This window comes from Haliaeetus leucocephalus, unplaced genomic scaffold (genome assembly GCF_000737465.1).
Source record: "Haliaeetus leucocephalus isolate CR32 unplaced genomic scaffold, Haliaeetus_leucocephalus-4.0 Scaffold143, whole genome shotgun sequence".
Lineage (NCBI taxonomy): Eukaryota > Metazoa > Chordata > Aves > Accipitriformes > Accipitridae > Haliaeetus > Haliaeetus leucocephalus.
In genome coordinates, this window is record NW_010972579.1 from 2,057,779 (window position 1) to 2,067,993 (window position 10,215).

Here is a 10,215-nt window from a genome sequence, read left to right on the forward strand (position 1 = left end):
CACCGAGGCGGCGGCGGCAGGAGCCGGAGGGGGAAGCGGAACCGCCGCGCGTGGCCCCCGCGAGGGCGGGGCGCCGCCCACACGACTACAACTCCCGGCGGGCAACGCGCCCGCGCAGGAAGCGGCGGCTGTGGCGGCGGCTGGTGGGAGGCGCAGTCCGCCGCTCGCTTCGCGGAGGGGAGCGCGGCGCCGGCGCATTCCGGCGGGCCCGAGCCGGTGCCTGAGGGAGCGGGTGGTCTCCGGGCGGTGCCCACGGCGGGGAACTACCGGCCCAGCCTCGCCCCCTGAGGGCCGGGGAGGGCCCCGGCTGGGAGGGGAGCAGGAGAGGCCCGCGGGACCGCTGCTCGGGGCCTCCTTCCCCTCCCGCCCAAGGCGCAGCGGTGCTGTTTTCGGGTCACGTCATCTAAGCTTTATATATATATATATATAAAAAACATTTATTTTTTTTTTCCTAGGGCCGTGGAATATAGCCAGCTGCAGGGGCAAAAGGCCACCACCCTAGAAAAGCAGAGGCAGCCACTTCTAAAGCGGCTCTTCTTCCCCCTTGCTGCCATCCTCTGGCACTTAAATTTGAGATTATTTCCTCAGTGCTTCATTTCACGAGGAAAAACGGTTCGGCACAGCACAGGAGCTTCATGCTGTGTTTCAGTGTCTCCTCAAGGTCTGCCTCGGCTCGCTGAGGTAAGGGGGCTGGTGGCAGCCAGCCTGCTTTGCAACCAGGAAGTTGGGAAGGGTGTCCAACAGCACCAAGGTGGACATGCTTTGTGTTCCTCCTCTGTGCTATGCTTGCTCTTCCTCCTGCCCTGAAGGTACTGGAAGGTGCTCATTTTTGTATCAATACAGCTGACAACAAATAAACCCTTCTCCCACTAACTTCTCAGGTCCAGAAGTCCAGGCGGCTCAGGGTTCAGCATTACCGGTGCAAGCAGCATGTGTTAGCTACAGCAGCAGGATGCAGGGCAGGTTTCCATGTTGCCACCTCCTACTATCAGCAACCTAAGCCACAAGTCAGATGTCCAGGTTCCAAGAGATGCAGTAGTAACACAGCTGAGAAAGCAGTGTACGTGCCCTCAAGACTTCTCCCCCAAAATTCCTGTGATACATTTAATTTTCCAGATGACTTCCCCAAGCATCCACCTGCCCTGCAGCCTGGACCTCATCTCCTCTGTCGGTCCAGACTTGAAGCAACATCTGATTTTTCTTTCCGAAGGAGAAGGATATGCATCAGGCAGCTCCTCTTCATAAAGGTCTGGGGGGAAAATAGCAAGCTTCCACTAAGGCCTCAAACCTCCATGCAGGTCCAGGCACAAAGAGTGCAAATCAGACTTTCCAGCTTCTGTTGCTTTCAACCAATGCTTCCTGGCTATCTTCTCGCTTACTCTCCACAGAGTTACTGCAGAGCCAGTGATCACAGAAAACTTGCCCCTACAGACCTACCTTATTTCAGCCCCATTCTTCCAGGAACAATACTCCAAAGTGACCCTGCTGTGGCTGCTGGAGACCACTCTGGTCTGCTTCCTACTGCGGGCAAGGCCATTGTCTTCGCTTCTCTTTGCATATTGCTTTGTTACTTTCCCACTCTGACTCAACTCCGTAGTTGATCCTCCCAGGATCAAGCTTTTGCTAATTCCTGTCTGCATGTACCTCTCAAGAAACCACAGCAGATTTCTGAACTTCACACTTACCTCAGCTCTACTGTCCTTCCCTGTAAGGTAACCTTACTTCTCCTTGCTGCTTTGGCCTTGTACCCCTAAACCCACTCAGCTCCTGCTCCAAACAATTTTCAGAATCCTTATCCCCCTCCCATTCTCCTGTCTCCTTCCCCAGGTGCGTCTTTTTAAACAAGCTAGGAGGGGGGTTTTGTTTTCTTTTTGTTAGACCCATTCATTTGTAATTCAGAAAGTCTGAAGTCCTAACATGCCCCTTCCCCTTTCATTGTTTTAATTCTGTCCTTACACACATTAATGACGGATATGTTTGTGTCCGGCCCTTATATCTATGTTCCCTTGCTGAGAACTCAGAGCCACCTCACTTCTGTCTGAATTTTTCCACAGGGAAACAACTGCCTTACAGCTCATCCTCCCTATCTGCCAGTGATCCCCATAGGGCTGGCACCTGCGTCCTCCTGTGCCTGGCACACCATCAGGGCATGCCTGCTAAATGCAGTGCTTGCTTAATGACACTGGTTTCTGGTATGAGAGAGAAACTTTAGAAGGCAAATTCCTTTGTACTTAACACTACAATAGTTATTAAACTTATTTACAGCTTTTAAAGAAAACCTTGGCTATTTTATTTGTAATAAAAATGCTATGGATTTAAAAACAGCAAATACTTGCTATTTGCCATAACACATCCATTGAGAAGTTCTGCGATTTCTCTCATATTTTATATTAATCAGAATCGGTATTACTCAAATTCAGCTGAAGAGCTTATCAGTGGGATCTCAATGAATTGTAGATACACTTAGCGAGCCACATGCCAACGAAACTGATCAGTGCACATTTAAACTGTTCTGAAGTCAACTGTTTGTTCAGTACTGACAGCACTAAGCCCCCCTGTAATTCAGGCCCCTCCTGCCTCAGTTTCTCCTACAGCATCTTACCACTAATGTGGGTTTCCATTCTCACATCCTCACTTGTACAGATTTCCAGATCATCCACTTATGTATTTTTGCCATTTGCAATATTTTTTCTCGTTTGTCCAAAAGACGTTACCATTTCCTTTCACTAGGCTCTGATATCAGGCAGCTTGCTTTAGCTAAGGAATTCAACCTGTGATTTTTAACTATTGTTATCTGATGTTTAAAAAAAATTGTGAGCTTTCAGGCGATAAAGACCTGCCAGAGCTGAGTGACAATCTGGGATGTTGCCATTCCAAGGGTCTGACTGCAACACAGAATTACTTACCTGCGTAAGAGAGAGAACAGAAGAACAAAGTCAACTGTGGGAATTAAAAATCCCACTTGGAGACAAGCGTTACAACACTGGTCCACAGCCCTGCTGCACTGATGTGGTTAAACAGGCCGCCAAATCCCTCTGCAATTGTTCTCTTCAAGTTTTCCCTTCCCCCAAGCAGATGCAATGCATGACTCCTCTGAGGTAGTGGATGAAGTACTGGCGCAGCCATCATCATTCAGCACAGTCAAGGGAAAACAAGAGCCCAGTGTCAGAGCACTTGCCAACCTGTCGTGGGCGAAATCACAAGACGAGCTCTCTATTGAATTCCAGCAAAAGCAGAAAGATGCCCAAGGGATCCTGAACCTACAGCTGGACAGCAATGAAAGGACGATTCTGCTGATGAGAAGTCTCAGCTGCACACAGAGCCCTCAAAAGGAGGACGGACTCTGAAAACCATAATTTTCATTCATCCCCTGCACACACGCACTCCCCAAAATCACCTGCTTTTACTAACTTACTCTCAGTTTATAGAGAATAAAATCTACTTTCTCCACCAACAGTCCCCAGGAGTTACTGTAAGCTCACAATGCCACCTACTGACAATTAGAAACAGCAGCCGAGCTCTTCTGTCAATCCAGAACAACCCAGGTTTTCCATTAAGTAATTTCCTCTCCATTTCCTTGTATTTAGCAACTGTTCTGGTGGCTGAATACAAGTCTTCTAAATATTTGCTTCTAGTTAGTATCTTTTCACCAGATTCCATTTTCCAAGGGTTACTCTTTCCACTTCTGAAATAGGGTGAAATTTCTTTCAATTTTTTTAAACTTCCTCAGCTCTAATTTGACCAAAAGCAGCTAATACCTCTCAGTTATTAGAACAGGAGAGATTATTTAAGCCTTCTTCTGTTCTCACAAATTCATATGTAACCCATCTGGGCAGTGTAAACAAGCTTAAAATTCAGCAGCTTTAATGACTAGCTAATGTTTTTCACACCTTTAATAACCAAGCCCCGGGTCCATTGGTTTAAATTCAAGAAATACAAACACCTCTGCAAGAGGTAGCACTGTAGTTGAAGCAGACTCTGGGCCAGAGGGAGGGAATCGGAACCAAAACTGTGGTGGTCCTTCCAGCTTTTTGCAGCGCTGTTCCTACCCCCCATCTGCTTTGTCTATTGACAACGCACCAAAACAGTCTTCTGGTGTGTGAAAGGTGTTTGTAAGAATTAGGCCAAGGGAACTATAACCCATTACAGGACCCTCACACATTACCAAGATATAAATAACAGTAGAACAGGATTAATTTTATTTTTTTTTACTGAGAGGGTTGTCAAACATTGGAATGGGCTGCCCAGGGAAGTGGTTGAGTCACCATCCCTGGAGATAATCAAAAAGCGAGTGGACAGGGTACTTCAGGACCTGGTTTAGTGGGCATGGTTAATGGTTGGACTTGATGATCTTGAAGGTCTTTTCCAACCTAAATGATTCTATGATTCTATGATAATTTAGGAACCCGATGTAATATTCAGTTAGTTTTGCTGGATGGAGGTCAGCCGTTCCGTATTTCTTTATTCTGAGCAGGTCACCAGGGAGAAGTGTCCATGTTTGCATACAGCTGCAAGAATCAGAGTGGAACAGAGCACCGTGGCAAGAAGAGTCACGACACACACTAAGGAACTATGTTGCCTGAGCCCCACTGGAACCTGCAAAATCGATTCCTCATATGCCTACAAAGAAAATAAATGGATTACATGCATTTAACAAGCTATTTCTTTTTGACTGCAACTTAGAGGATTAGTAACCAGACCACTATTTAATTAGCCCTTTGCTAAGGCTTCTTCTGGGATTCAAAATCAAAACGAGGATGGACATAACCTTTCAATTTATAGCAAACAGAGCACCAGCCGCTCCTGCAGTGCAAAGCTCAGTAAATTTACCTGCTACCATTTTAAAAGGTAGCCATTTCTATCCCCTGTATCTTTGTTCTTACAATAGGCTTGCCTTTGAGGATATGGATGTAATACAGCATGGAGGAGAGAAGCTCTCAGAATGAGCATTTCTCAGATCACTGAGAAGCCAGTTTTCTCCAGGGCAAACAACTGTGTGCTTTCTCTGTGATGCAGGAAGCTCCAAAACGTTTTTGGACAAGAGCAGCAGATATCCCAGATGTCTGCAGGTATCTTAAATATAGGAAGGCATGTGTGTTACAAAAACAACAGATTTGTTACAAGACAAATTAGTCTTATTTCTGAATCTCTACACTACTGCAACCCTTTTGAGTATCAAAGGCAGTTGTTGACCACACTAAAGATCCAGCTTTCTGGTTTTGAACACAGAATAAAGAAACTTCACCTTTTCCTAGATACTTAGCCAATCAGATAACAACCAACCAATCAGAAGTGGCCTTTTTTTAAGATGTTATCCCTTCAGTTTCTGGGGGTTTACTCTTCTTTAGTTAGATTATAAAGTAGCTTTCCACTTTACCACTCCTCTGAAGCACCTATTTTTCAACGACCTTTCTTAATTTGACGACTACCAATTACATCCTAGAATTCCAAGTAAACTATTAAAAAAAAAGGTGAGGAGAGCAGCCACCATAAAGGACTAGAAGAGCACAGAGTGACCACAAGCATGTCAGAAGGGCAGGATGACCCCCATTAAAAGCTGGTCAGAAAGGAAGAAGGGAGCCTCCCTAAAGAGGAGTCACACAACTAGTCTTTTCTTTTACAGATTAGTTCCTGTGCTATGGAAGTTGCTAACCACAGAAAAAAGGCAGCAATTGTTAAATGAGAACCAAGAATTCCCACCAGAAATAAGAACTCACAGGTTTATGTGTTACGCTGTACCACTGACAGGGGCTGTCAGTTTTGCCCGAACACGGAGCTTCCACTTCAGCAGGCTTCCAACACTCTGCTGACAGGCGATCTATGGAAGATATTAATGTGTCAGCAGGATCCAGACAGGAGGAAGCAATATGGCCTGCAAGACTTTTCCAAATGAGGTATCTTTCCTCCACAACAGCTTGACAGAAACTCCTCCCTGAAAGCCAATAGGTGAAACAGCACTGACAGAAACGTACCAGCTAACCTGCATGGTTAAAGTGGTCCGGGGCAGTCCTTTTCATGAACTTTGCAACTCTTCCCTTCCTGATACAGTAGCTACTCAAGAAAGAATCTCACCTGTGGGGTATCTTGGGCCTTCTGTCCTTAACAGGGCAAAGAATTCATCATTGGCCTGTAGACCCCTCAACTTTAGCCACACAGTTACAATTTCTCTTCCCCCAAAACAAAGAAGTCATTCTTCCATTTCTCCTTGTTGACCTCCTGTTGGCACACAGAACAACTCCCCTCCAATACTTCGAATGCTTTCATATTAATAATAAGTATGTTTTCTTGCTTATAAGTAGTAAAGGTGGAAAAAAAATGGGAAGATTTCACACCCCTTTTTTAACTGACCAGGCAGTCTTCCCTGCCCCTAAATTTATCCCAGAAAATCACTGCTCAGATAATACACAAGTGAAGATAAAGGAGCTGAGAATCATTAGCACATTTGACTTAGCAGCTAGCAAGAATGATTTTGTGAAAGGAAATACAATTTGTAGCAAAAATGTAGGATTTCATTGTCCATGTAATCTGAAATATTCATTGTCAGTGGATAGCAGGAGTCTGAGACTCCAACCATTCTAACCTTCAGGCACACAGTTTTCTACATTCCCCCCTTATATGTGGGGAATGCAGGAAGAAAGTGTTAGAAACCATCAGAATACTTTGATTACTCTAGATACTTGATAGTGAATATTAAATATGCCCCGCATGGCTTCAGCTGCCAAGAGAAACGCTGTGAAAACACAGTCTGAGCAGCTGACCTTTAACAAGCCAGGGCCTGTCGGGATAGTGACAAACAGACCAACTGCCAACACTTTAAGGCGCAAGAGCCCAAATAGCCTGCTACAGTACAAGGGTACAACAGCAGCAGCGCAACACCAAGAAGCCTGTTGACAATTAATCTGCCCTTGGCCAGGCAGCAGCAGCATTCAAAGAGGAAGACAACATGGTCTTTATCAGGGCCACTATCTTCCCCTCGTGTTCACATGACTACTGAGAGCTCCATCTCCGGAAGACAGATTCCAAGCTCTGGATTGCCCACGGTTATTCCTCTGCTCCCCAAAAGAACACGTAACGACAATCTCACTGTCACAGCAGCAGACCAGTACTTCTGGGCTCTTCAGAACAATCAATGCTTCCTCACTCTCTTCTGCCGGCCGGTGGTACCGCCCGTGAACAGGCAAGGCAGCTTTAAAACAGCGAGAGCACCGAGGGTCAGGTTCCACGTACAGGAGAAGAAGAAGATCTGTAGCTAAGTACTCAGGGGCCTCCACATCAATGACATCAGGAATTAACACCGCCTGCAAGTGGAGAAAGATACAGATGTGGTTGTGATCAGAACTGACACAAAGGAGGGATGCTGGAAAAAAAATGTATGAACATTTTGTGCATGATTCTGGGATTGAAGAGGCCACTGTCTGCTGCGGTAACCTACTGCAGCATCAGACGGGAAAACTATTTTCCTCATTCTATTTTCTAACACTGGGCCTGATTTCACGGTCAGGAAGATCAAGTTGGAAATTCTGTCCTTAAACTGTTCCAAAATAACTTTTCAAGATCCTCTCCAATGAGTGATTCTCACGTGTGAAAAGTTTACAGTGCAACCATGCCTACAGCCAAACCTAAGAGGCATTAGCTTAATGATGCCTATAAGCAAGGCCATACCAGCACTTGCAAGCATCCCAACAGCAGAAGTTGCCCAGTGTCGGGGGATGCAACGGGTCTGCGGAATGCCTGACAGTTCGAGAACAGCACGACCTTGAGGAGCTTGTAGTGTATCCTTGAAAGTCTGGAAAGATCCGAGAAGGGCGGTACAAAAACAACATAGTGATAAGAACCGTCCTGATGAACTCACCAATCATGAATTGTTAGTTACTAACTAAACAAATCATATACTAACACCTACTCTGAAGAAGGGGATAAAAAGGTGTGTTAGAACAATAAAGTAGTCATTTTGCATGATCTATTACTTGTCGTGTCCGTCTCTACCGCGCCAGCCCAGTCTTTGCAGCTGTATGTTTTAACTGAATTAAGGGCCTAAGGAGATTACCTTAAAGCCACAGCTTTAGCACATCTCTCTACCCAAAATGCAAAGCAAAGACTGGAAAGCAACACAGAAAACTGTGATGAAAATGAAGCTGTGAAGCTACTCAGTCTGAATGTGCAGCACTCTACTTAGAGCTCACCACCGCCTCTTTTGTGGGGGTTAACCTTCCCTCTTCTCAAGCTGAATAGCTTTTACCATAGTTGTTCATCTGGGTCTGAGCAGAGTAGCAGTGGCTCCCCGTACGCATGCCTGTGTGTACAAATATCAGCAGCACGTGACACAAAAGGCCCTGCACCGGATGATGGTGATCAAGCTGAGAGATACAATGAGATGTCACGAAGATGATACTGTGCAGCTTCTCCTTCCAGGAAAAGGAATTAATCACCTTGGTTCAACGAGCCAGATAATGACCAGAGATTACAACTTCTTGAGCATACTCGTCATTATCTGAGTAAACGTCAGATGTCTTAGCTTTGGGGTTGTTACCTTTGTTAAATTGTGCTGCTGCAGTGATGCCAGCTCATAAGGATCCACGTAGATTCCTGGAGGAAGACGAGTTCTAGCTGCCACTGCGCATCCTCCTGCATCTTCCCCCACTACACCGAGTTCTACCTTCACCAGCAGGTCCCTTCAAACAAGCAACAGAAGCAAAACATTTATACCTGCACTTCAAAAGATGGCACAAACCCCCCCTAGAAATGTACTCTCAAATGTGCCGAGATGCGATGCAGCTCTCACGCACTATGTCCGACAAATTCAGAAAGAGTTCCCTGTCGAGCCATGCTGTCCTTCTCCGTTTAGGATGATGTAGTTCACCCTAACACCACATTCATGACCAAAATGAAGTTTCACGTCTTTGTTAACTTCTTAGAACTACCAACGGCCTCTGCACAGATCTTAGAAAGGGGCCTCCTGTTCTTCCTCCACTATAGCTTGTAATCTTTAATTACTTGATCATGCTAATACATTCCTAGTGCCTAGCCATGCCTACAGATCACAGCTCAGTGAGTTGATACAACTGTGCATGAATTAGAAGAGAAGCTTCTTCACATGTAAAATTACCCAGCACGTTGTTCTGACGCAGCGCCAGGGTGACAACTCACCTGTGAAACCCCTCTTTCAGAAGCTCCTGCGTGACAGTGGCATCCTGACAAGCAGCCCACACATCTAAGATAACACAAAACGAACGAGTAACAGTGTTTACAGCACACATCATTATCACATGGGCGCACAACTTTAACAAGTGAAGTCGTATAATCTATGAGCGCATCCTCTGCAAAACCTCTCACAGCAAAAGAGAGACAGTATTTCAATTTAGTACGACCACCAGCTGTTTTGTCAGTAGAACACCAAGCTCCAGCTACCACGAAGGCTGAAGTATCTCTCTTTTTTTCCCAGTAGAGCAACTTTCCAAAGTGTGCTTTTGTTTTTACTGAGGAGTCTGTAATAATCCCCACTTTCCCCCACTGCAACCCCCATTCCAGGTGTGATTCCTTATCTCCTACTTCTGTATCAGTCCCTGTAAGATCCAGATTTTAACACTGAACTTTGTGTTACAGCCACTCTTGTCTTTATTTTTACCCTGTTTCCACAGGATTTCCCTTTTAGATCTGAAACTCCAGTCGTCTTATGGACAACATCAGTATCTGCTTGAGTGGAGACCTAAAGCAAGGTGACGTTGGCTTTACATGAAATTTCGTGGAAGGTGTTGCAGCTGGTTTTCAGTTACCTAATCTGGAAAATTGCTTGCTTCTATTATTAATTTCAATAACAGAGTATTTCCGTTGGAAGAGACCTACAATGACCATCTAGTCCAACTGATGACCTGACCACTTCGGGGCTGACCAAAAATTAAAGCATGTTATTAAGGGCATTGTCCAAATGCCTCTTAAACGCTGACAGGCTTGGAGCATCGACCACCTCTCCAGGAAGCCCGTTCCAGTGTCTGACCACCCTCTGGGTAACAAAATGTTTCCAAACGTCCAGTCTGAACCCTCCCTGCCGCAGTTTTGACCCGTTCCTGGGCGTTCCCGCCCCTGGATCCCCGGGAGAAGCGCTCAGCACCTCCCTCTCCTCAGGAGAGTGCGGGGCCGGCACTTACGGAGGGCGCAGAGGAGCGCGGCCAGCCAGGCGCGGAGCGGCGCCTCGGCCCGCCGGCCGGCTGCCATGGC

General features: G+C 46.0%; 1 protein-coding gene across 1 annotated transcript; it reads right to left on the minus strand.

Moving 5' to 3' along the window:
• Positions 1-4,733: 4,733 nt before the first annotated feature.
• On the minus strand, positions 4,734-10,212 carry PIGX (phosphatidylinositol glycan anchor biosynthesis, class X). Its single transcript, XM_010561287.1, has 6 exons — positions 10,146-10,212; positions 9,148-9,211; positions 8,531-8,672; positions 7,085-7,298; positions 5,718-5,818; positions 4,734-5,073 (listed from the first exon to the last, which is right to left on the minus strand). Exons 1-6 carry the CDS (start codon positions 10,210-10,212, stop codon positions 4,954-4,956), a joined length of 708 nt encoding a protein of 235 aa, XP_010559589.1. The 3' UTR covers positions 4,734-4,953.
• Positions 10,213-10,215: the final 3 nt, after the last annotated feature.